At 40.5% G+C, this 27,648-nt stretch overlaps 1 protein-coding gene across 10 annotated transcripts in view; it reads left to right on the top strand.

The window, feature by feature from the left end:
* BEND7 (BEN domain containing 7) overlaps positions 1-27,648 on the top strand; it is an 81,217-nt gene that overhangs the window by 21,676 nt on the left and 31,893 nt on the right. For 9 of the 10 annotated variants that reach the window (XM_055332164.1, XM_055332166.1, XM_055332168.1 and 6 more), the window contains 4 exons: positions 5,150-5,452; positions 8,302-8,424; positions 11,619-11,884; positions 23,156-23,381. In XM_055332164.1, the coding sequence (XP_055188139.1) occupies positions 5,150-5,452; positions 8,302-8,424; positions 11,619-11,884; positions 23,156-23,381 (918 nt within the window). Of the gene's footprint in view, positions 1-5,149; positions 5,453-8,301; positions 8,425-11,618; positions 11,885-23,155; positions 23,382-24,051; positions 24,220-27,648 lie in introns of those variants that run through there. The other variant, XM_055332170.1, reaches the window with a different exon arrangement.

Here is a 27,648-nt window from a genome sequence, read left to right as displayed (position 1 = left end):
AGCAACCTTTTTCTCCAAATTCCCTGACTGGTATTAGAAACCTTGGCATTATCTTTCACTGGTTCTCCTCCTTCACCACCCGCACCATCCCCACGTCCAGCCCATCACCAGGTCTGTTTGATGAAGCTTCTCAAGTGTCTCTCTCTAGCCACACCCCCCGCACCTCCCTCCTCCCAGTCCTGGCACAGACTGTCATGGCCCTTCTGCCAGCCTTCAGCAATGACACTGTAACTGGTTTTCTCTCCCCATGCCACATTCACCATAGTTTTGCCAAAATTATTTCTCTAAAGGATAGACCTGATTATTTACTATCTTTCTATTGAAAGAGATAATGAATCTAAAATTACCCAGAGTAATAACCCAGTATCTCCAGTGTAAAATTATTCTTCCTTCGCCTGGCATGTATGGCTCTTAATGGGATGACCTCGCTATATGTTCCAACTTCATCACCTGTCTTTCCCCTTAGAGAGCTTGAACTCCTGGCACACACAACTGCTGTTCAGGAAGAAGGGGGAAGAGGGTAGAGCTCTGAGGCATCAACTCAGAGAACAGGGAGCTTTCTCCTGGGGCCAGAAGCATGGTGTCTTAGGGAGCCACCATCCCCAGCCCCAGTTGGAGGTGATCAGCTTTTGTGCTGGGGCTTTAGGCAAAGCAGGATCATCAGGATAGGTCTGCAAATAGAGCAGTTTGCTCACTGAATTCCTGGAGCACACAGTTCATAGAGTTAGGGGTCAACAGGCCAGGAAGAATCAGGACCATTTTTCAGAACAACTAATCAATATAAAGTGATGTGGGTAAAAAATGTTGAGAGATTTGGAGAGGAGCTATCTTTTTATTTGTACCAGATGATCTTTATATATCTGAGGCTCAGAAAGTGCTTGATAAATGTTTGTTGAACTATTTCTTTCTGCTACTTTTTCACTCCACTCTGTTAATGTATTATTTGCTTACAACTTTATATTGCATTTAATTCTATTAGATTCATTCTGAGTTTGATAAGCCATTTCTTTCATTCACTTAAGGTTTTATGGAATACCTACCATATATTTACATTAGTACATTTGTAGGGCAAAGATATGATGACTGTTCTTCATGAATCTTCATAGTAAGACAGAGATAGACATAAGATGTTTATGCACAATCTCTCCCTGTATGTTTGTACATTACCATCTTTTTCTTTTATCATCCCAGACCATGTGTAGCATTTTCTTCTCTCCTGGCCAAGTTAAGAGAGATCAGTAAGATCACTTACTTCTGTGATGCAAGACTTTGTATTACTATGCATAATCATCATATGTATAATTATTATATATTTATGTGTATTGCTTATATAAAGAAAAGTGATCTGATAGAGTCTGGAAATTTAGCCAAAGATATGGTTTAACTCGCAACTTTTTAGACCTTGTCCAAACTCTCAAGAGGATTTCCATTAAGGTTGTTTCACCTTTTAGTAAGATTTCTTTTTGTTTGTCTTTCCTAAAAAAGAGTCAGCCTCTTGGAGTCCAGTGTAAGTAAAGACATAGACAGTTTTGGAAAGAAATCAGGAACGTGCACACGTTTCCTTATAGAATCATACTTCTGGAGCTAGCCCATGGTCCCTGAGAGCTCCCTTCTGCTGGCATTAAACATGACGAAGACGTTGACTGATCCCAAGTGGAAAGACAAATGGAAGTCAACTAATACTTCCAATTTCAATCTCTTAACATACTTTTCACCATTTCTTTTTAAGTCAAAGAACTTGTGCCCCCTTAAAAAAAAAAAAAGAAAAAGAACAAAAAACAATGGGTTCCACTGTGTGGACAGAATAAGCCACTTTTTTTCTGAGAAAGATACCTGTGACTTTCAGAGGCATCAAGTACTCTGTTAACATCTTGTAACTATGAAAAACCCACATCCCTCTTCAGCTGCTCTGTGTGCCCCTGGTTCAGATCTTTATTTTATGCTTCGGGGAGCTGAAGTCTGGGAGAAGTAGGTTAGCACACTTGGGAAGGGAGTCCGCCACAGGCCTGTCACTGGACCACACCAGCATCTGCTGGCCGGACCTTCACTGGCTCACCCTACTTGCCTGGATTCAGCACCCAGTCCATCCCAGTATATGTCAGTTCACTCAGCTGCTTTTGTCATCCTGGCTTTTGGTCTCCAGGTCTCGTTTCTGACCCTCTCCTCCATCTGCCCCCAACACAGAAAGCCACATTTCCCCTCTCCCTGCTGAAGACCATCGTCACCTGCAGGTGTAGCAGAGCTCTGGGACCTCTTCCCTGGGTGGTATTTTCAGGGCCCCTCCCTGCTTCTTTGGCCAAAGGAAGGACAATTCAGTTGCCCCGAAACCATTTGTGGACCTGCATCTGCTGGTCCTCAGGGGATGCCCAGCCTGTCTCCTCTGAGCAGCTTTCTGAGATCAGCCCCTCCTCAGCCTTCCCCTTGACTTTCCTCTCACCGACTTCTGCAGCTTCTCTCTATCCTGTCCTTGGAAATCTCTCGCAGGCAGGTAGACGGTGCACTGTCTCCCGAGTGATGCTCGTCAGCGTGCCTTGGCACCTGGCATCCTCCTTTGCCACCAGTACCTTCCTCCTCAGGCCCCAGCGGCTCCTGATCATGTCATTGATTGAGTTTTGTTTTGCCTTTGGAAGCAATGTCTGTCAGCGTTGTTGGGACAGCCCGGAACCAGAAGCCCCCTTATACTTTCCCCTCCTCCTGTGGACTCAGACCTGCAGCACAGGCTTCTGGTCCTCCACGCAGACAGAGAAAGTATGGGGAATTCAAGTGGTACGATCTTTCTGGTAGTTCTCCGAACTAAGGAACAAAGGTCGTGCGTGACAAAGCACAAAGCAAACTTGCTTTTAGCAGAATCGAGGGATTTGCTTTCTTCCCCCTACCCCCCCCACCCTCGTAGACAGCACTGTATCACAGTGGAACCTCCAGAGCAGAGGTGGAACCTCGGAAAAGAGAGCATCCCTTCTGCTCGATGCATCAGGGTCCGCGTGGAGGAGCAAGCTGGCACTGGCTCGAGAGGCAGGCAGAAAGCGGCTGGGCTGGTGCGGCTCCTGCCAGGGCGCCGGGAGGGCGGGGAGTGGCGGCCACCAGCAGTGCCAGCGGTGCCAGCCCAGACCAGTGTGCTTCAGACCTGGATGTACTTCCCTGATCTAGAAAATGGACGATTAAAAACCCCACAGGAAAGCAGCTTCTTGCCCAGGCCTTGCTTTTCACTAGCCGGGGAAGTGTGTGTCTGGGTGCAGAAGCCAACTCAGCATCTGCCCGTAGCTTTCCTTCGGAATTCCTCCTGGAGCTCTTCCAGACACACCCTGTTCCGGAGACATCCTGAGGAGGTCATAAATTTTGCTGGCTCTGCATTATTTAAATTGTGCTTAGTCATTCATTCGCAGAAAATCTGGAATATCACTTACTGTCTCTGTGCTGTCATTTTCACAAGTGTTTAGTACAAAACTAGTTCCATCACAAATGAAAATACATCTCCTCTCAAGCAGACACCAGCACACAACAATATTGTAAATTTGGAAATGTGTGTCATCTGTCTTCACCCATATTAGATATTAAAAGCAGAATTAATATGTTTTTACCTTTTTAAAAAATTGGAGATACTTATTTCAAAATAGTATATAAAGGGATCCCTGGGTGGCGCAGCGGTTTGGCGCCTGCCTTTGGCCCAGGGCGCGATCCTGGAGACCCGGGATCGAATCCCACGTCGGGCTCCCGGTGCATGGAGCCTGCTTCTCCCTCTGCCTGTGTCTCTGCCTCTCTCTCTCTCTCTCTCTCTCTCTCTCTCTCTCTCTCTCTCTCTGTGTGACTATCATAAATAAATAAAAATTTTAAAAAAAATAGTATATAAAAATTTCCTTATATACAATAATGTATCCATATATTAATTTGCTAAGTACCTAGTTTGGTAACACAAAATACCTAGATTCATTATACAGTTACCAATTCCACAGAGAAATTTAGCTTATACAATGCTAAGTGCATTAAAACATCATCATATTAAATGTGCTGTATTTATTTGCAGGAGCTTTTTTTTTTCTGATACTTTCTATAGGCCTTTTCTTTTTATCATTGTTTATATTTTAAGCATTTAATGGAGTGATTGGTTAGAGGAGGGGAAATATCCACCTCTCCCAATCTTTAGGAAGACACCAGCTTGATGTAGTGTAAAAAGATAGGATGTTGAAAATAGCTCCAAATAGCATCCTCTAATGTTATTATTTATGGAAAATATTTTATATCTATATAATTTTAGAACTACCTTTTTTTTATAAATTAATTTTTATTGGTGTTCAATTTACCAACATACAGAATAACACCCAGTGCTCATCCCGTCAAGTGTACCCCTCAGTGCCCGTCACCCATTCACCCCCACCCCCCGCCCTCCTCCCCCTCCACCACCCCTAGTTCATTTCCCAGAGTTAGAAGTCTTTATGTAGAACTACCTTTAAGATATTTATTAAGTACTCCCAGTGCAGGTCCAGGGAAGTGACATTGCAGGGACATCTCCCTCAGTGAGTTGAGGCCAGAGAAGGACAAAGCCCTCTCCTCCCTTGCCTTGGCTGTCTCTCTGCTCCTACACTGTCACTTCTGACACCCATGGCATCATACTGGGGTGCATCCCATGCTAATGGTGTTGCTGCTGTGCCAACTGCCCATCCTCAGAAAGCTCTAGGTCCCAACTAATGCCACACATCCCCTTTGGTACTCACACCTACTGCCAGGTTGGTGAGCTGGCCAGCTGGCCTCCACGTTTATCCCAAGTGAATCTCCGCAGCAGATCCAAGCACAGGATTTCATGTAGTCCCATCCTGGGTCTTCTGTCTCAGCTCATTTTCTTACAATGCCCTCACTCAGAAAATGCTTCCAAAGAGGGAATTTGAAGTGTGTTCCTGATGAAAGCCACTCAGGAAATTTCATTTATCCTAAGAGAATGTAGCCAGAAAGAAAGTTAAAATGAGATACACAAGGAAATGATTGGTTTCTTCAGACCATAGCCAGTTTTCCTCCTTTAATTTTTAAAGATTCCTTAACTTTCTGAAAGCTTGTATTCTGGACTCAGGGATCTTTTCCACACAAAGGAGTGTGTTTTTTGGTGGCGGGTTATGTTTTGTTCTGCCCATGCACATCTCTTTGGCCCTGTTTCCATTAGGAGATGAAAGCATGGAAATTAAAAAACAAATCACAGGAATGAGAAGATTACTGAATGACAGCACTGGCAGGATCTACCAGCGTGTGGGCAAAGAGGGAGAAAAATTAAAAGAAGAACCCCAGGATTTGGATTCAGTCTGGCCCCCGCGTATGAACTCCTCTTCCGAGGCACCACAGAGCCTCCAACCATCTTCACGTGGTGCGTGGAATGAGTTACCACCGCCCAGTGGGCAGTTCTCAGGGCAGTATGGCACCCGCTCTAGAACCTTCCAGAGTCAGCCCCACACTGCTGGCAGCTTCAACGGTACGTACGGTTATCAGACAAAATGCTCATAGGTGGGAGAGTGTCCGAATGTGTTGTATTTCTAAATGTCCAGCATGGTTTTTGAGTTCAATACATTAAACTCTCCCCTAGTCACCTGCCTCGGCTGAGAAATGCAGAGTATTAAAAAAAAAAAAAAACAGAATTGGGAAGCAAAACTGAGGCTCTGTATTAGAAGTAATGATTTCTTAGTAGAGATTTTAACCCTTTAAAAAGTGAAAGCTATCATATGCCAACATACAGATATTTTTGTCACAAGAGACTGAACTTTAGGGCAGAAGGAATTCCCCTTTGTCACTGAAAGGAGCTTCTGGTTCTCTGTGTATCATCAATACATCCTCTTATTTTTTTGCTTTTCTTCGTTATCACACAAGTTGTGGTTAAAGGGAGGGACACACATCCCAGCATCCTGGTGACACCTTTGCTTTTACCTCACATTCCAGCAACTGCACCAGATGATCCTAGTTGTAGGTCTTGCTTCATTAGAGCTGAAAATTATTCCTTTAGAGTAAAATTTCCTTAATTTGAATTCCTAGTTCAGAAAAAAAAATAAAAGATCAAATGGAAATTATTTTCTTCTAAGCTTAAAGTAAAAAATTGATAATTTTTTTTCTGGATGTGTTAACTTACCATCCAGTAACATTGGATGTTGCTCCATAAATTGTATATGGATGTGCAGATCTATATTTTTCAGGAAGAGAACAAGAGAAAGTAAGACTGCATTTTCGGTTTCCTTGAAAGTTAAGGATTTTCTTTTCCCATTCATTATTCCTTCAAGAAGGAGAGAACTGTTTAGATATATATTTTTTTTAACACAATTTGCAGGAACCAATTCAGAGGCATGAAAAACCATCCTGAGATGCTGCTGATGAGACAGGAGGGACCCCAAGAGATGTACAGGAGTCTTCCGTTTCTCTCAATATTGCATAAGCCAGGATCACATTCACGCGCTGGCACGCTTCCAGATTAGGGGGAGGTGGCTCTTTAAAGACTCCCCATAAAAATAAAAAAGTTCTCCTTAACATTAGAAAATGATTTATAGCAAGCTGAAAGGGTTGGTTTTGTCCTCTAAAAATGATAAAGACAGTACTTAGAATAGTAACTAGGAAAAAAAAAGAATAGTAACTAGGAATATTCTATATAGGCCCTCCTAATTCACCTGCCGTGGAAGAAATGGCAAGAGAAATAGGACACCCTTAGATGTGTATGAAGTTAGTTCACCCCACATCAAGAAGTTTTGAGCAAACAGCATTCTGTTTTCCAGTAACAACAAGGATGGTGGATTTACTTGGGAAAATGTTATTAATGTTAAAAGTTAGAAACATAAATTCTCCCATATTGGTTTGAAAACAGATTTTTGCACTTATTATTTGCATATTTTCGGTAGAAATTCATTATATCAGTTTGCTACAACTTTGAGTGTAGATAAATACACCACTCGAAGCATTCATGATTTTGCGTGGTGAATTTTTTTTTACACTATCCACAAATAATGCATACTGTGAAATTAAAATTACATTTAATCTATAATAGACAGAATTGGGCGAATGCCTTAGAACTTGCATTTCCCCTTGGATCTGTGAGAAATGCCAAGTGACAGCAGCGCAATCCAGTTCACAGTTGCCAGGCTGGACACAGATGCTGGAGGGAAGGCTGCAGAAAGAGCGATCTTCCAAATGTTCCATAGTATTCCAAGGACAAGGGGACAATCTGTGTTTACTTTAGTAGGATAGTTTTATTAAGGAAAAGATACTGAATTTAAACAGAGTTAAAGAGATTAAAGTGAGGGAAAGGTAAGCTGTGGGAATGGAAGAAAGCTGTATGAGGATCTCCTTTACAAAGTTGAAGAAAAGCCAGGACACCAACACAAAGTGACAGGTTCGAGTATCTCCTCCCATATACGCCCTGCTCTCCCAGCTCTTCCCTGCCCCACAGACATACCGCCCCCAGAGAGTGATCTAAATGTTTTAATGTGTTGATACTTCTTAATTTGGAGAAACATGCCTAATACTAGAAAAAGTAATTTTTAATAGACACATTTGATTTTTTTTAAAAGAGTTTATTTATTTATTCATGAGAGACACAAAGAGAGAGGCAGGGAGAGACAGAGGGAGAAGCAGGCTCCCTGCAGGGAGCCCAAAGCTGGACTCGATCCCAGGCCCTGGGATCACAACCTGAGCCAAAGGCAGACACTCAACCACTGAACCACCCAGGCATCCAGACACATTTGATTTTCATCGTGAAACTTTATAACGTGCAGCTACCAGGTGTTTCTATAAGGCTGTTCTCAGAGCTCGTGTTTTTGTGCCACGTAGCACATGTCTCTAGTGGATTTGTATGGCGCCGTCATCTGAGATGCACTGGTGTGACACTGGGGAGGCCTGCCGTGGTGGCGCATGGTGGGTGAGCTGCTGCGCACCGGGCTGTGCAGAAGCCTGGATGCTTAGCCCAAGTCAGCTCCTGACATTCAGGTGGTAACAGTTATTGGGCACCTTTTCCTTAGGCCCTGTTGCATAATAACTGCACATGTTTCAAAAGACTGTCAAGAGGGTGGCCCGGGTGGCTCAGCAGTTTAGTGCCGCCTTCAGCCCAGAGCGAACCTGGAGGCCCAGGATCAAGTCCCACATCGGGCTCCCTGCATGGAGCCTGCTTCTCCCTCTGCCTGTGTCTCTCCCTCTCTCTCTCTTTCTGTGGGTGTCTCATTAATAAATAAAATCTAAAAAAAAAAAAAGAGAAAGTAAAAGCCTGTCAAGATACCTTTTTTTTCTTTTTCCTCTTTGTAACTTTGTTGTTGACGTTTGGAGTGTGCCATTCTTTTCTTTGATGCTTAGGAGACCTTCCCGCGGTGAATTCGTCAGTTGGATCAAACTGTTGTACTTGCAACTGCCAGTCAACGTTGCAGGCCATCCTCCAAGAACTCAGGACCATGCGGAAATTAATGCAAATTCAAGCAGGTACAGAGACCAGGTGGGGGGTGCAGTCCCCTGATTTCTAATGCCTATCCATCCCTGTCCATTCTGGGGTGCAGCGTGACAGTGGGGAAGCCATGCAGTGTCATAGAGGTGCCGGGAAGCCCTCTTGGGAACATGGACAGGCCTGGTGAAGACATTCAAGAGCATAGGTACATGAGGTGTTGCCTCTGAGGCCCTGCTTGGGGCTTGTCTCCCTCATATTCAGGATCTAGAAGCTTGAAGACGCCTCGTGTCTTGTCCTCTTTAGTTGCACGACACCTCTTCTGTTCTTGCTCATGTCAGTCAAGTCGTGGGGGAGACGAGCAGTGAGTCTGCAGGTTGGGGTCAGAGTCCCTGTTCTCCTCACGAGGTTGTGTGACTTCTCTGCTCTCAGATGTCTCATCTGTAGCTGGCATTAATATCTAACTCACAGGCTGCTTTTCAAAATAGCAGGAGTTAGTAAACATAAATGAACTTGTAAAGCATGAGGCAGGCAGAAACTACTTCATTAGTGTTGTTCTAAAGGCCAGGAGCGGTTCATAGATGTCTGGGTCACCACGATAATGACTGTGGTTCCTAATCTCCACCAGTGCAGGGGAAATGCAACTTTTTGGTCCCAAGGTATAGAAAATAAGAAAGCATTTCATTAAAGCCTTCTCCGGTGAGAGAAGCCTCCTCCTGGAGTAAGAAACAGCCATCATAGACGGTGAGCATCCCCACCCTTGCACTGTAGAGAGATTTGGGAAGGTCATCATTCAGAAATCGTACTTGGTGCCATTTAGTGAATTCTAGTAAAATTGTAATATTTAGTGATGTGGCTTGATATAAAAAGCTTACTACTTAGACACCCCCGTCACCCAAGAGCACATGAAAGTGAGGTGAGCCAAAGAACCTCTGAAAAGCAACATCCAATTGTATGTGCTGAATTTGGTCTAAGCCCAAGGAAAGGATAAGCATTTTGGTCAGGCCAGTAAGCATTTAACTCATCTTGTTCTACAACAACAATCCATGTTCTTATTGACCTAGAAAAAGTTACTGTCTCTTAAATAAGGAGCAGAGAAAGAAAGGTTACTTCATGACTTACGGGTTCTTTTCTCAGAGGAAGAATTTGTTAGCACTTAAGAAAATATGCATATGAAATGGTAATGATTTATTTTGTTACTTAAGCTCCTTACTACCGAAATGGCAAACTACAAATTGCAACCATTTAAATCCTTGACTGAAGCCCTTTTGGAATCTATTAAGTAAATGCCACTTTGTCACCATGTTTTCTTTTCTGAACCTTTTGCAGATTAGGGCAGTAAATGATTCCAGAGCTGGTAGGATAGCAGAAAGGATAAACTGAAGAAATTACTCTTCTTTAATTTCCTTAAACTTAAGAATCTGTATTGTGTGGGTAGATTTACTTAAGGCTTATTGTCTATAACACCTGTAGATTTAAATTATATTTAGAAAGTTTCGCCTCTACTTAGGGAGAAGACAAGGAATACAATGAAGCGATAAGATCTGGGTGCCAGAGACTATGGCTGTGTCTAGACTTGCAAACTCAGGAGAAAAACTCTGAAAGTGCCTGTGTTCTTTAAACCAAATGCATTCTCCCTTTAATTTAGAATAGCAAGGCTTGGAGAGGCATGAGTCCTAGACCATTGATAATTGCTTTCCTTGTCCATTTGACTTTGGGCATGGAGACCTAGCCTTGGGTAAAAATCCAGAGAACAGAGGAAAGTTCTCCACTTGAGCTTGCACACTGGAATCACTTGAGCTTTAAAAAGAAAAAAAAAGTCTCAGTTCCCCGGACACCACCCCTGCAAATTCCAATTCAGTTAGTCTGGGGTAAGGCTGAGGCATGGACTTTTTTTTTTTTTTTTTTTTTTTTTTTTTTTTAAGCTCCCGGGTGATTCTAACATGCAGCCAAGGTCAAGCACCAGTGAACTCAACTAATAACTACACAAGTGGTTAAATACCTTTTCAGTGCTCCTATGCAGTACAAGTGGTTTGTTTCCTTTTTTATTTTTTTAAGTAATCTCTGCACCCAACATGGGTGCAATGCCAAGATCAAAAGTTGCATGCTCCTTCTCCAACATAGCCAGCCAGGCACCCCAAGTAGTTCGGTTTCTAATACTTACTTGTAAATTTCTCGCCAGTCTAAAGATGCAAATACCAAGCTCAAAGTATAAATATCCTTTATTTGCAAACTGATGGGAAATGATCCATATTTATGTGCATTTAAAGATCTTTAGTTTTCATTTGGCTTATTTCTGTAAAAAAGCAGGCATATCCCATGATCATTTTTAGTAAGCCATATTGCTACATGAAGATTTAAATAATGATGCCGTGTTTTTCTATTACACTTTCCATCAGAATATTTCTAAATGGTTAACAAACATGACTTGCCAGAGTACATCTGTGAAAACTATACTTACCATCTTTGGCTTCCTTAAGTATATATTTAATACTAGTACTTGGTGTTTGTTCAGTGCTTTTCATCTTTGGAATTCCACCTGTTTCTGGATTTTACTGGTCTTCCTGACTTGCAAAGAACTATATCATTCCTATTTTTCCACTACCTAAAACCAAGGTATGGAGGGCAGCCTGGTCAGAACCCAGTAGTGTAGTTCTGTGGAGATGGTTGTGTGTGGATAACGTGGTTTGTAAGGAAGGAGGAACTGGCCCTGATAAAGGACTAGCCGGCTTTGCCTACATAACGTACGAGTCATGCCAGACTCATTCTTTAATAAATGATCATCATTGCTCACTCTTAGTCAATGTTAGTGCCTGTAGATTGCTAGCAGCTGATCAATTTACCCTCCAAGGATGATTAGAATATTCCTAAGTTTGGCTTACCAGAAAGCTTGGACCTGAACTTAAATTCTCAGTTCCCATTTATATAAAAATGTCCTGCGACTTATAAAATCACACTCAGATGTTTTCCTACAGCTCAGAATGCCTTCCACAGAACCCAGCAGCAGCAGTGAGTGTAATTATTTAGCAGCATCGAGGACAGTGCTTTTCTGTGTGTAGAACTCTAAAGTGCTTCAAAGACGTCATTTGATGACCTGCAGGAGATTGACTCTGGTCTGCTTCTTTGACTGAACCGTGCTTCGGTCTCAGTTAGTAGAACATGTAGATAGACGGGCGATGGTTTCTCCTAAGTTAGACTTAGGTGCCTGTACCCTATTTTTGTTCACTCTTCACAGTTGGAACCCAAAACAGACAACAACCCCCGATTTCCCTTATATGCTCCCAGCGAACTGCTGTCTCACGCAAGAGAAATAAAAAGAAAAAAGTGCCCTCAAAGACCATTGAACCTCTAACTGTGAAGCAAAAGTCTGGCGCATTCGAAACTGAGAAGACGACAGCAGGGGCCTCCGAGCAGCCTGGCCCCCCAACGGCCGAGCACCCCTCTTCTGGGGAGAGCCGTGTGCTGGGATTCGGCATCGTCCTAGAGTCGCCTGCCTCAGATGTAAGTCCATGTTCTCTGGCTGCTCACACTAAGGTGATGGGATTTTCAGGAATCTTATAGTATTAATAATACACATTCCCCTTAACTGGTTCTGCCCAAGAAAACTAAAACTGCAAAAGACCCATGGGAAAGAGGAAAGGAAGACTATTAATAATTTCCTTACCTAGAATGTTCTCTTCCAAAAATCTTCAACCTCATTTATTTGAACGTGTTTCCATTCTTTATCCCTGTGCAAAGAAGGGTGATGGAGTAAATAATCTGCTCACTAATTTCTTTAACAGTTTTAATTCTGAAGTGGCCGTTTTCAATTTCCTCAGCGTAGAGAGCTAAAAGAACATAATTAAATCCTTTGTAAATGGGCATAAATGAACAGAACCTTACAGATAAGGTCACACCTTTCTAGAAACACAAACTAATAATAAAAAAAGAGCAGTAGTGCTAATTCTATTTTATAGATGCAAGCCACACTGCTAATTAGGTTGCAGTGCATGCCATTTACTCTTTGTAATGATAGGTTAATGCTCTGCAAAGGTTTTTCTATTTCAATATCATAGCTAGAAAGTTGTTGCAGTCCTGGATGTTGGATGACATCTAAGAGATCCATCCGACTTGCCATCTTATAGCTGTATGACCATAAACTGAAGTCCTTAAGAATGTGCTATTTTTGCAACTGCATACTCTGTTTACAATATCTTTATCTAAGTACATTAATGTGAACCCCGTCTGGTTGGGAGAGTTCTTAAAATAAACAAGAGTGAGTGATCTATTATTATCAGTTTGCATAGGATGAGAATCCTGCTGAGAACACCCACGGGCCTATATGGGATTGGAGTTTGGCCCTACCTTTTAAACTTTAAATAAAAAATAATTGCTATTTAAAAAAAGTGTGTCCCCTTTCAGATTGCAGAAAGGCAGTTTGCTAGCGTGTATCCACATTGGGTCTTTAATAAAGTTAGGTGACTTTTTTAGACTAGAAAGTCATTTGAACTTTTATCCAACCCTCAACATGAAAGGGTTTTATTGTTTTGGTTTTTTATCTTTGAACGCATGCTAAAATTAAGCAGTCCTTCTAGACTCAAAACTTAACTTTAAAAAAATCATTAATGGTGTAATGTTCTACCCCAGGCCAATCAGCTGATTTGATTATATCATATGCTTATTGGAACTAAGGCCCTGGTTTCAAAACCCAAGTCAATCACCTATTTGGAAACAAAGGTGAATTATTCCACAACACAAAGTACATTCCATCTTAAGCAGTTTTCATTAACACTTTTATGTTTTTCTTGAATTTTCTAAGAGTTCATTTCTGATGGACATTAATATATGAGGAGCAATCATTTCCATTGTGTAAATCATCTAAATGCGTCGCTCTAATGCTGATAACTGAACTTTCTCCTTTATTTTTAGGCTCCAAATATACTTCAGAGATAAATTGAAGAAGATCTGATAAAGGCCTTATGTACATTAATAATAGAATTTTTCTTATCTTTACCAATATCACCATTTTAATTTTGTTCATATGCCAAATAAAAATAAATTTCTTTTTATTCATGATTACATTTGCTAACAAGAGCTGTTAAATTTAAAACAGCACGTTCACAATTGTCCATGAAAACTCAGGTGCTGATTATCTTTGAGGAATAACATGCTTCTAAAAGCAGAAAGTATATGGAGATAATTATCTTTACATTATCCAGCTGATAGGCCGTTTGATTCATCTGTTCAACAGAAACTGTAACTACACCTAGAGGTCTGTGCAATGAATCCCATTGTTAGATGAGGCAATTTGGTCCACAGATAGTGTTCGTTGGAAATAATGAGACCAGCTTTCAGGGTCCCTGGCAGGGCAGGGGTTGGGGTAAGAATGTGTGGATTGACTCCCTTACGTGATGGAACCATCAGTTCAAAGGCATCCAAATTTAGGTACTCTTCTATTCTTTATTATTTCTTAGCCACAGTCCTCTTAAAATTTGGTGGAAGTCCAGAGGAGAAAACAGAAAATATGTAATAATCTTGTAGAAATTGTTCTCTAAAATGGATCTGAGAAAATGTAATATAATTGGATATATATAAATGGATGAGAATTCTGTATTTGTGTATTTGAAGATGGGCCCTGGGAAGTACCCAGCATTGGGAGGATTAGGTCCAAAGTTGCAGGGTTGGGCTAGTGGTCCATTGCTGCCTGAACAGCTATCTGGCTGGCACTGGTAGTGGACGATGATGTAAAGGTAGAATGGGGCCAAGTAGTAAGAGCCCTAATATGCCATGCTGATGCCCTTGACCATCATCTTGTGGGCACTAGGAAGCCATTGTAAGTCTCAAATAGAGGAGTAATCATACCTATGTCTTAAAAGTGGAACTGCCTTATGGATAATGAAAGTTGGAGAGAAGAGAGTAGAGACAAAGAGACCAGGAAGAAGAACGTCACAGTCTACTTGAGCAGTGAGCCTGCAGGAGAAAGGAGGCATTTAGGAAGTACCCACACAGAGGACTTGGTGGCTCAGTAGAAAGCAACCCCCACATTTCTCTTTTAGAAAACCAGGTACTGAGGTAGGGAACACAAGGGCAGAAGCAGGCCCTTAGGTCCAGATGGGAAGCACAAGTACATTTAGTATCGCAAAATGGTCCTTAGATGTTTGGAGAGGAGGAGAAAGAGCTAGAAGCAATGAGAAAAAGACATGTAAAACCTATACTTTCATTGCTGTGGTAGGTGTAAAAATTCCCATTAACTTTTTCTAATTCACAGTGTATGAAGTCCTCTGTTTTGCACCATGACTTTTAGTGTCACCCCAATACAGATAGGCCCCACGCAGGGCCTTTCAGGGAGACCCCAGACCCCTGTCATCTGAGTGATAATGGTTACCCCTACTCAGATGTAGAAAAACACCGTGATCTCCTCAAAACCACCTGCACTGTCCCTCAGTGTTGTAAATGCTAAATGGTAGAGAATATGTGAGACTGTCCTCCTACAGTGCCTGGCACATAACAGGTACTCAATAAATGTGAATTAGTCTGCAAGTGACAAAATATACAAAATAAACATTTGAAACTTTAGGTCTGGGGCTCAGCTTTAATTAGAACCCTCTCTTCAGCTTAACTCCATTTCCTCATTCTCTCCTCGTTACCTGTCTCAATACTCCCACCACCCGGGCTCTGACATAATTTTTTTAAGATTTATTTATCAGAGAGTGCGTGCACACAGGTGCGTGCACACAGGTGCATGCACAAGACTGGGGGAGGGGCAGAGAGAAAGGGAGAAAGAATCTTGAGCAGACTCCCCACTGAGCAAGGAGCCTAACGTAGGGCTCGATCCCAGGACCCCGAGATCACGACCTGAGCCAAGACCAGGAGTTGGGTGCTCAACTGAGCCACCCAGGTGCTCCCAACATAATTCACTCTCATAGAACTTTCTATACTAGTCCATAATTTTTTAGAAGATTTCCCCTCCTTCCAGCAAGGAATGCCAGTTTCTTCCAGGGCAGGGGCTATATGATAATTGTAGTAACTGTGTGCCACCCTGCGCTAAAATAATTTTTCTCTTTCATCCCTACTCTTAGAGGTGTCATTCCTGTCCTCGTAGATGAGGACACTGTGGGATAAAGGGCTTAAGTACACAGCCAGGTCCGTAGTTGTCCTTACCCACTGAGTGCCACACTCAGGTGCCCCTTCTAGCTCTGTTCCTGAACACAACCCACACTCAATAACCAGTCACAGGATGATCAATATGTGAGGAAAACTGAAAGGTTGGACTAAGGTAGTTTACTCCATTTACTTGGAAGTTTCTAAAAGAAAAGTGCATGGTAAAAGGCACAGACTCTGAAATCAGGCTTCCTGGGCAAGAAGCTCGGCCGGGTAACCCCTCACCTCAGTTTTCCCTCCTTAAATTGGGAACAGTAGTAATGCTGACCTCCTAGAACTGGCCTACTGGAAGAGTTAAATGAGGTAGTCTGTGTGAAGCCCTTAGAGCAGTTCCTGGTACATTTTAAACACTCAATAAATGTTGGTTCTTTTTTAAACTTTAGCAGTCCTAAGTACCTTATAGGGACAAATAAAAATGTTTGTTAAATAACTGAAGTGTACATATGCATGAACAAATACACTTGAAGAAATAGTGTTTATAAAAAGGGAGTGGCCAGAAATGTTTCTACTTTGAGGCAGGACTATTTGACTCATTTTAAATTAGCACATTAAATACGATTCAAGCCTAATTTACACAGAAGCCAAAGCAGGAGCCCAAAACCCAAAACCAAATTTCAAATTTAAATACAGTATTTCCTTCTTTCTTTTACAACTCCATGCTCTGCCAGTACTCAGACAAGGCAGCCATGAATTTTTTGCAGTCATTGTTTTTTCCTACTTAGTTGGATATAGTAAGTTGTGTCTTCCAGGGTAGATATATGTGGCCCAAGCTTGTTTCATCACTGTTTCTTTTTGTTTGGCTTGTTTTTTGCCTTTGGTGAAATACTCAGATCAATTTTTAAAAATATATTTATGAGGGCCACCTGGGTGGCTCAGTTGGCTGAGTGTCCAACTCTGATCTCCGCTCAGGTCTTGCTTCTCAGGGTCATGAGTTTGAGCCCCACATTGGGCTCCATGCTGGACATGGAGCCTACTTTTAAAAACAAAACAAAATACATACATATATTTACATATATATATATATATATATATATATACATACACATATGTATAATTTTTAATAGTAGAAAACTTTTTTCTCTTTATTGGAATTATTGTGAACATTTTCCAGTAATCCTAGATTATATAGATTTAAAAGTTATCAGAAGATAAATCTATGGCTACCCATCAACTGGTAATTCATTGGATTCTGGATAATTTCATTGATGTTTATACTAAGTCATTTTTCTAAAAAATAATTTAAAATATATTGCTGCTCTCAATAGAAGTAGCTTCAAAAATCAGAACCTGTTTCCTTAACACTTTCTTAACCCAATAAATACACAATCCACTGGGAACCAGTAAAGCACATCAGTCAAGCAAGCGACTGTTTATTCATTGACACACTGAACTTAAAGCATATATGCTTGAGAGTGTAGATTTCAGTGCAGACTGCTTGGGTTCAAATCCTTGCTTTGTCACTAAGTAGCTGGATAATCTTAAACAAGTTACCTGACCTCTCCAAGCCTTAGTTTCTGCATCTGCAAACTGGGGATAATAAAATATTCCCTTGGCAGGGTGAGGATGAAGTTAGAAAATCTGCTTCATGTGTGTTAGCCTTGGGCCTAGAATATGGTCTATAGTGAATAACTATTAATTACATCACCATTTTCCAGGGTGTACCTAAATGAATGAAATAGTCCTTAACCCACAAGGAGCAGAGGAGGAAAACATGTAAGCAGTCGTAACAATATGATAGGACTTAAGCTCTAGTCCTGGTCATGACAGTCAGAAGAACGCAGAGGAGCCTGAAAGAACAGGACTTGCCCTTGGCCTGGAGGGTCAATGACAGGACCTCAGAGGAGCAGTTTCACTGGAGTTAGGGTCGGAAGAAGCTAGATGGCAGTGGCTAAAATTTTACGTCTTAAACACTTGGCCTCAAATGTCTTTAGCATCAATCAAGCCATAGTGCTTAGAGTCATTCATTTACCACTTGAGGAAGGAAAAAGCTAAAAACATCTCCAGAAGACTTTGGAGTGCCTCGTTATCCAAGTGCATGGAGAAAGTTCAAGGGGCCAAGTCGTATTGTATTTTCTAAAGTTAAATGCTTAGTTCTACCAATATTTTGCCAAATAAAAGATCCATATTGGCCCTTTAATAACTTCTTATCATTTTTATCCAATTCAGCCTGAAATATGTGCTGGTATATAGACTGTGATAGAACTTTTGCCCGAGCATTTTTACTTACTACAGAGCATCCACCTTATAATGGACTCCAAGGTGGAGCCTCTGCCCCATCGACGCTGAGATTCTCTGTGCTCAGCTAGACCTGCTAAAGCAAGCCTGCCTTGCAGTTGTGGTGTATTCTCATGGGCACCCAGCTCACTGGCCGCTATTGTGGCATTGCATTTAGTAAATAGTAATAGTAGTTCCTGCTAAATCTACCTGGAGCAGACCTGAGTTATAGGAAATGATTTCAGTGTTTCCCAAACAAAAGCAGATCACATTTGTGAGCAAAATAAAGTGAATTCAGATCACATATATGAGCCAAATAAAGTCAGTTATGAGGGGTTTTTTTAAATTTCTTTTCATAAAGCCCATTAACCTAGAAAAACCTCTAACATACTGCAAAATAAATACAAAATGAGAATAAAGGATCATCATATATGGAAGTATTAGGAGTGGAAAGACTGAATTCACAGTCTTTAAACAGTCTTATAAATTCCGTTATGTGAGAAAAAATTAAAAATAATAAATAAAATAAAATAAAATAAAATAAAAATTCTGTTATGTGTTTTCAGTCCCACATCAGGGAGTTTTAGGCCACAGAATCCTGCCTCTTCATCCATGTTTTTGTTTTTTTTTTTTCCTTGAGCCAGTCTGAAACTTAACTAGCTAGCCACTGGAGTATACCAACTATTGTGTGTAATTTATTAATTTGTGATTGAAAATCTGAGGTTAATGTCCAATATGAATATTCATGCAATTCTTTTTACTCTTTTAACCAGTGACCACATTTAGCTATTTGCATGTTTTACTATAATTTGGCATTGATTAACACCTTATGGAAAATAGCCTCTATCAGAATTGTTTCCTCTGTGTTTGATATGATCTCTTTAAAATTGCTTTACATATTTTACTTCATACAGGGGAATCAAACGATACGCTCACTCATAGGGACTGAAGGGGAAATCTTTTAATTTACCTGATTAGAGGATTCCCCCACACGAACTAGATCTTGACCTTAAGCAAAGGAAGGCCTCAGCTGAAGTGCAAAGAGAAGCAGGAGAGTTACTGCCAATAGGGCTGGGTCCGTAAACACTTTCAAGGGTCATTATGACTACACGTGATTTTTGCCTCCAGAACTTCACTGGGTGTGAGACATGACACCCCTGGATAAGGAAAATTCAACATTTGATACACGCTGGTGCTGAGTAGCTGCAGTACCAAAAATGGGCAAGACAGAGGGATCCCTGGGTGGCTCAGCGGTTTAGCGCCTGCCTTTGGCCCAGGACGCGATCCTGGAGTCCCGGGATCAAGTCCCACGTCAGGCTCCCGGCATGGAGCCTGCTTCTCCCTCCTCCTGTGTCTCTGCCTCTCTCTCTCTCTCTCTCTCTCTCTCTCTCTCTCTCTCTCTCTCTCTCTTTCTCTCTCTGATAAATAAATAAATAAATATTTTTTAAAAAAAGGGCTAGACATCATAAAAATCCAAATTTGTAAAGCTAATTCAGACTCTTAACTTTTAAGATGATGACTCTAAGTGTTGTAAATTCCGCCCCACATTTTGTGTCATCCTTTAAAGATCGCAACCCCTCAGAAAACAATAGAACCTGTCAGTATATTAGCGATCTGTCTTTGCTTAAATATCAGACAGTGATGCCGTCAAAGAAAGTCTTGTTTGTAAAATGATACTCATTTGAAATAGTGTTGTTTCTGTCATAGGCATCCTTAATAAGCAGAGATCTCATTTAAACCAGCACCAGAAAAAATAAAATAAAATAAACCAGCACCAGTTAACAGAAGGAATAGATTCAATGGTACAATTGGAGTTTTAACCTATTTTTAAATATATGTGCTCACTACATAACAGTACACTGCAATTTTCTCTCTAAAATGGAGGATATCAGAAGGTTTCATAATAAAAATTTGAGATTAGTTTTCTTCATGTCTCAGAAAATAAAGCAACCCCATTTTTTAAGGAATTGGTTTGTTGCTTTGGGGTCCCTTGTAGACACAGCATTAGTGCCCCTTTACAAGAGCTAAGAAATCTGCCTAACAGGACCTCAAGATCAGGAAGGAGGCAAAGATGAGTCACCCTTGCTCTCCTGGCTGCCGCTACTACCTCAAGTAATAAAACTGACTCCAGGCTCATAACTGGGTGAGTTCATGTTCCTTGATCTGGTAAGAACACTTCAAAATAACAAGATCTGTCCATCAGCAGGTAGTGGACTGGGAAACACTGACAGCTTCTGCAGTAGGATAGTGTCTCAGAAATCAAAAGACCAGATGATCCCAGGGGGAGTCTCCTTGCTCCATGGAAAACTCCAGATATTTAGTTTCAGGAGTGGCAGCAAGCTCTAGAAGCAGCAACTGCCTCTGTGTCCTCAGCCCTGCCAGACAGCCCTCCTAAAATACTATCCTGCCCCTCCCCGGCCCCGCTCACCCCCTCACCCACCAGATGCTGCTCCGCGTCCGGCACATCTCATTTATCACTTTGTACTTTATGTAATATTTGTGTATGTATCTCATCTAGTGAGCCTGACTTGAAACTCCTTGCACGTGGAGTTACACAATAAATATGTCTTGACCAAGTCAGGTTCTCCAAGCAGTCTGCTCCTTGAGTTAGCACAAGTGCTGCCCCAAAAAGTCTGGTACGCTGAACCATGGCCTGGCAGGCTTTCAAGCACACTTCCTTCATGTTGGGCTAAAAGGTCTCTAAATCAATATTATTTTTGAATGAATGAATTTTAAATGAATTCTTACATAGTGTTTTGTTTATTCTGACAAATATCTATTGGGCAATGACAGGGCGTTTGGCACTCTGAATACAAAAGAGCACATGTTCTCATGAGAAACAAACTCCCAACCAAATAAATGCATCATGGAAAGTGCTAGAAACACAGTTCATAGAAAAGACTGAGTATGTGAAGAAAGGGGTGGCTCATTTTTGCCTAGTACCTAGAGGAGGTCAGTATTCCTCAAACCAGGGTCAAGCCCTATAGGGTAAGTCCAAAGGCAAGTTCTGGGAATCTCAGGTCAGGTGGCTGAGTCTTAAGCACCTGTTTGATGGTATCAGAATTCAACAGAGATCTATGAATGAGATCAGTTGGTGTCTTCCCCTCTTGACTCCTGAAAATTGAAGGGCTTCTGTATCATCTGAGCCCTTCATAGACCTACAAGCAGCTGCTTCTGTAAATTGGGAATCCTTTTTTAATGGCTTTCAAATGACATAAGAACATGATGAGTACTGGGTGCTACACTATGTGTTGGCAAATTGCATTTAAATAATAAATAGTGAAATAAAATAAAAATTAAAAATGGTATAGGAACACTAAGCTAAAATCTGGGATCAGTTCATTTAGAATAAGGTCTAAATGCAGCCATAGATAGGCACAGCAAAATTCTGGTTATGAATAAAACTTCATCTTAGATGATGTTGATAAAATTCACTCAGTCTAATATTTCCACATTAACTCATTCAGCAAACATGCACTGAGCACTCTGTGAGCCAGCTTCTGTTCCAGGAGTCAGGGGTACAGCCCCCAGCTCCCAGCAATGCCCCTACACACCCTTTACCAGCAGCAGGACCCAAAACTCAGCAACGAGTCTGACAGCACTGTTAGTGTAGTGATACTTCCCAAGTATCCAGGGACCAAAAGCTGAAAGGAAAAGTGAAACAGAGACATGAGATGACTTTGTGGATAATCCAGTTGAGAATTGCCTTTGGGAAGGGCAGCTCCCAAACTGCCCACATCATCTGAATCATTTATGCCCTCTTTCCTCTGACCATAGTGTGCTAGGCATTTTGAGAAACACCAGGACAAACAAAAGTAGTAATTCCTCTTCTCCAGAAGAAAACCTAATCCCACATCCTCTTGTTTCTAATAGGGTTCTAAAAATCTAAAGTCGTACCAGGTTTGCAAAGTGATAAGTACGATTATCTAAGAATAAGCTATTATAATACATCTTACTTATGTGAGATTTTCTTCTTTTTTCCTTATGAAACTTTACCAATAAAAAAAAAGTTTACCAATTGCATTTCTTCATTAAAGTTACTCTTTTAGGGGCACCTGGGTTGCTCAGTGGTTGAGCATCTGCCTATGTCTCAGGTTGTGATCCTGGGGTTCTGGTATTGAGTCCTGCATCAGGCTCCCTTTGGGGAGTCTGCTTCTCCCTCTGCCTATGTCCCTTACTCTCTCTGTATTCTGTGTGTTTCTCATGAATAAATAAAATCTTTTTTAAAAAGTAAATAAAAATTTAAAAAAATAAAGTTACTCCTGCAGAGTTATCATGTTATAATCAACAGTAAATGACTTAGTAGTTTAGATTATGACTAATGAACTTTTAGCTACTCAAGAATTTATTGAGTACTTACTATGTGCCAGGCCCAAGAGACACAAAGTCTGAGTTGTGGGTGTCAGGAAGGGCCAAAATCTAATACATAATTACACAGTATAATAAATGCAGCCATATAAGGATGTCACATAAATACCAGTGACAGGATGCGTGGCCACCTCCATGGGAAGGAAGGCGTTTGCAAAAGTTTTGAAAATCCAAGTATTCACTAGGTTGCCAGATGAAAAGACAAGCTGTAAGCATCCATGGAGTGCTGACAGAGTAATTATTACCATCTGAGTTTATATCCTACTACTAAGAGTCTGAGTTGAAAGACACCTAATAGGTCTTCTGTTCCAGCATCCTAGTCAGAAAATCCGTGACAGGGAAGCAGCATGACTGGTATGTAGATTTTTCAGTAGTGATCTGGGACATGGCTTCAGATTCTTCTTCCAAAAGTAGGGGTGAGAGGCAGAATGAAACTGCCAGGGGCACCTGCTCATCGTTGTTTACTTTATGTATTTGTTTACATAAGTTTTCACTGGAGAAAAATATAGTCCCACCACTGAAAACCACTGGCAGCGTAAAAAGAGCATAGGCCTCTGGGTAGCCCCATATTTGCGTGTTTAGGCAAATGAAATGAAATTATTTAATGTAGGAGAAAGTAAAGCATAATGCACTGAGTACATTCAGATTATTTTTGTCATTTTGTTATGATCTCTTTGGACCTTAGTTCCTTCATTTAAAAAAATAAGGGTATTTCACCCAGAAATCTCTCAAGTCCCCTGTAGCTCTACAGTTATATGAGTTTGTGATGATCTGTCTTCTCTTGACTGTTTCTGAAGACAAGAATATATTTTCAGGGTACTCTTCTCTGTTGCTTTCAAAGAGACTTAATGCTAGAATTAGAGCATCTTATTTTGTAACAACTAGTCACTGGTTTTATAAATTGCATATACTAGCACACAGAGCCAAAACCACATTGTTCGTAGGATATAGACACTTCAGTAGCTAGTGATGGTTTTTTTGTTGTGCATATGCCCAAAGTCAAATGCTTCAAATGTTGCTTTTAATGAAATATTTATGTTCTTTTGGTAGCCAGAAGTGCAACTTGCTGAAGGCTTTGATGTGTTCATGCCTAAATCACAGCTGGACTCTATATTGTCAAACTACACTCGCTCAGGAAGCCTTCTGTTTAGAAAGCTGGTGTGTGCATTTTTTGATGACAAGACTTTGGCTAACTCCTTACCCAATGGGAAGAGGAAAAGAGGACTCAATGACAACCGGAAAGGACTAGACCAAAATATTGTGGGTGCAATAAAAGGTTGGTCTGCATCATTTCATTTTATGGGTTCTTTGTTGAGCTTTGCCTTCAGTTCGTAAAGATACAGCTGAAACTGCAGTCAACTAACCAGAGGCTAATTTAATTTGCCCCTGGCAGTTTACCCAGCTGGTGTGGCTTTGGGGCATATGAGCTCTGAGACTCAGCACCCCAAATATCACTAGGATTTGGTATTTTAAGGTGATGTTGACTTGTTAAAATCATGATTTCAGAGCCAGTTTGTCTTGCTGCAGAACCAAAAAGTTTTTGTTTTTTTGTTTTTTTAATTTTTATTTATTTATGATAGTCACAGAGAGAGAGAGAGAGAGAGGGACAGAGGGAGAGGGAGAAGCAGGCTCCATGCACCGGGAGCCCGATGTGGGATTCGATCCCGGGTCTCCAGGATCGCGCCCTGGGCCAAAGGCAGGCGCCAAACCGCTGCGCCACCCAGGGATCCCCAAAAAGTTTTTTCTTAATTGTCTCTTAAGATGAAAGTATCCTTCTCTCTTAGTAATTTCTAAGAACTTCATCAAAACAACTTTGACTTCAGTTTTTAGTTATAAATAAGAATAAAGCTAGGATGCTTTTTGGAAAATAAAAGAAAACAGTCCTCTCCAAAGTTCGGAAGCTGCTTTACCTAGGTCCTGGCTTATAAAGACATTTTAATTGTCAGTGAGCCCACTTGAAGCCAAGCCCTGCGCATGTCCACCTATTCCGGGCCTACTCTGCTCCCTCTGGTTTTGTGTATGGAGTCACGCCAGTCACCTGGAAAGAAAACCGTGAGTCTCTCCCAGTTAGCACTGTGAACACATACCTGAGCTCCATTACAAAAGCCACACATGCATATATGAGTTCATTTATATCCAGTTCCACATCCTAGACCTATTTGTTAACTTTAAAATGTCCCTACATAGGACTCTGACAAATGTAATTTCGGGTAATAGAAGTACTTAAGTGTTATTTTCAAAAAGAACGTAAATGAATTCTCCAATGTAAACACAACTACCACGAAAATGGAATTTGAGATCAGGCCTTAATTTATACTAAAATTGCCGATAAGAATGTTCTTCACTGCCTCGTTCCTGCCTGGCTGGGGTTGTGGCCTGGGACTAGACATGGAGAGCCTTCCCTCCCCACTCCTGCTCCCCATTAGCTTGCAAAATGCATAAATGAATTTAATAGTGCTTAAAGGATACTTGGAAAAACCCACGATTAACTTTACAAAATAACATGATTTTTAAATGACGTTAGCAAGTACCAAACACCCTTTGTTCATGGCCAGAAGGATCTAAGCCTTCACTAACAGAAGATTTTTCATTCTCCAACAGAATTTTTTCACTTAAGGTGACAGTTGAGTTGTATTAAATAAGAAAAGCTGCAGAGATACTACAATCTGTGTCATTTCTGAAAAGAATGATTCAGCCTGAAGTGACAGTAAAAACAAGATTACTGAATTTGAAAAATGGTCGGTGATGTAAGTGAGACCAAGTGAAGTCAAGAAGGGTCCCATTGCAATTTGATGTAGCTGGAGCCTTCTAGAAACATGAAGGTCAAGGCTGATGATGCTTTTCATGCTGAGGCTCTTAGACACATTGAAATGTAGCCAGAAATTGTTTTAATTTCCTTTTTTTTTTTTCAGGACAATGTATTAACAGTATGAAAGTATTTGGAAATCAGGGAACCGTAAATGACCATGTTTCATTTTAATGATAGGAGAGGAGTTACCCTAATAATAGATGATAATGAAATATATCATTACAAGTAGAGTGATAGGAGTTTATTCTTCCATTTTCAGTTGAGACTGGACATCCTACGATAGTTTGAAAAAGTATATAACACAGAGAATTAGAGAATATGCCTTTATTTTCTTCACAGCCCTACTCTTTAGCTAGAAATAAAAATGGTTAACGAGGCTTCCACTCCTAACACACAATACAGATTATTCAAATCAAAGAACTTAAATTTTCCATACACTTCCTTTATTGTTGAATTATGTCTGGCATTGAAATTCTATTAAAACAACAAAACACTTTAAAACAGATAGAAACCCAACCATAAGCACCAACTTAAGTCAACAAATATCATATATTCACTTATTTCCTTGTAGTATTTATTCATAAATGTTTATACTTTGGTCTAGATTTTTTCCCCTAATTATAAAAATAGTATACGCTTATAAAAAATCCAGACCGTAGGAATATATAGAAAGCTGAAAGGCCTCCATAATTCCTACAATATTTTCCCCCTAGAATCTTTATTCAAAGTATGACGATGATACCAGATTTATCATTCTTAGAAGAATATGCTGTTTGTAATGGTCAGCCAATATTTTTACCTGATTTATTCTGATAATTTCTCATGAGCACCCCGAAGACAAGCTCTGTGTTAAATATTTTTTTACTTCTTTTTGTGCTTCACTAAAAGCTTTACATATAGTAGAGTTTCCATCAATACATGTTGGGTGAGTGAACAGACATGGGTTTTTCTTTTTTATCTTGACTTTGGCCTTTAGTAGTTGACAAGAACTAAATACCCACCCTTATATCTTCTCCCAACCAGTTTGAAATAATTGACATCAAAATGTAAATATTTACCAGTTAATAAAATATCAATGAGAGAAAAAAAAGGGGGGGGAACCAAAATTCAGTATAAATTTGGTTACAACTCTCTCAATTTCCTAATACTTTTTTCCTTTACATATATAACCATACTTTCATTAACCCACGTATTATAATAGAAAGTGGTTCTTGAAAGTAGTTCGTAATTGAAGGTCTTATAATATAACTCTCCCCAGTTTTTCTTGCTATTTATTGGTAGAGATAGAAAGGGAAGTTTGCTTCCCTAACCCAAGTCTTTTGAATTGGAGTGATCTGGGAAAAAATAAAATGGTTTCTTTGTACATAATGGAGGCAGAGCTACTCATGTCACTATTGGTATCTGCCACATATTTTGACAAGATTTCACAAATCTTAAATACTGTCTTTCTTCTCTATCCTTTAATGCATCAGTACCGTATTCATTTCAAAAGTTCTACAACCGAGGAATATACAAAGACTGGTCGATTTTATAAAACATTAGAACTAAAAATAACACTAAGGGCTGTGTTCTGTTTCTTTTTTTCTTTTTTCTTTTTTCTTTTTTTTTTTGCATTCTGTTTCAAGTGAAGTGATTAGGTTGGGTAAAACAGCAGTGGCGGGAAAAGATGAACGAAAATCTAAAAAATGCTTATAAGTAAGAACAGAGGTAGGCTGAAGAGGAGTTTATTGGGGGATTATTAACAAGGTTCTTTGTAGTGATAATTAATATTCCCCATGACAGTATCTTGAAACTAAAACATAAGTCTCTTTGTAAAGATCACACTTTTCACATATTTTCTTCTGTTTTATGGTGGTTAACACTTAGTGGTAATTCATTAAAAATTCATTTATAAATAGGACAAAGTATTGATGATGAAAGGATCTTTAATTAGAAACAGTCACCTGAGCACTTTGAGTTTAATGCTAGAAAGAAGCAACTTATAATCTTATTAAGTAGAGCCTTAGATTCCAGTGCTGAGGATAGTTTAGTATCTTGGATTTAATTCAGAATTGATTTCATGGCCAGAACATAGAATGGAGGTCAGTACCCAGGTACACTCTTCTCGCTTCATGCTATACCTGCTGGAGACCAGCTAAATCTAGATATCATATGCCAGGAGACAGTACAGTTTGCCTTAGTGAGAGTTGTCTAAATATTGTTGTACTCCTCGGATCTCCAGTGATGCTCTTCAGGAAATATATTTGCTATAAAGCAATTTTTAGAACCTGGATTATGGCTTTAAATTCAGCTTCATGATGATTAGTTGAGAAAGTTTTATTACTATCAAACTGTACTGGATTCTCGAGTCTTCTTGCATTCAAAGGAAATTGCGTACACCTGTCAAATGAAAGACCAGTCAACTGCTCTCAGTAGACTCTGTGCAACACACAAACACACACATAAACCCAAACTGTGACTCCCCTGGAGAGCAGTTCCCACCTGCAGGGGGTCACAGCCTCCCTGTGAGGGAACACTCCTTGGTTGGTGGTCCTCCAGAAACTTAATATGCCTCTCACAAGACTAGAAAGCCCACCTATGGTCAGCATCACCATCTCAGAGGCTCTGCCAAGCTGGCCACCAAAAACCTTGCGTTTTATCCCAATAACTCTGGGGACTTGTAGGGTCTATACGAGTTCTTTCAGAATACCTTTATTTTGCATTTTTATTGCACATCAGACTATTTTTTATTTGA

This window comes from Nyctereutes procyonoides, unplaced genomic scaffold, assembly GCF_905146905.1.
Source record: "Nyctereutes procyonoides isolate TBG_1078 unplaced genomic scaffold, NYPRO_anot_genome, whole genome shotgun sequence".
NCBI lineage: Eukaryota > Metazoa > Chordata > Mammalia > Carnivora > Canidae > Nyctereutes > Nyctereutes procyonoides.
This window is presented reverse-complemented; position numbering and strand designations above follow the sequence as displayed.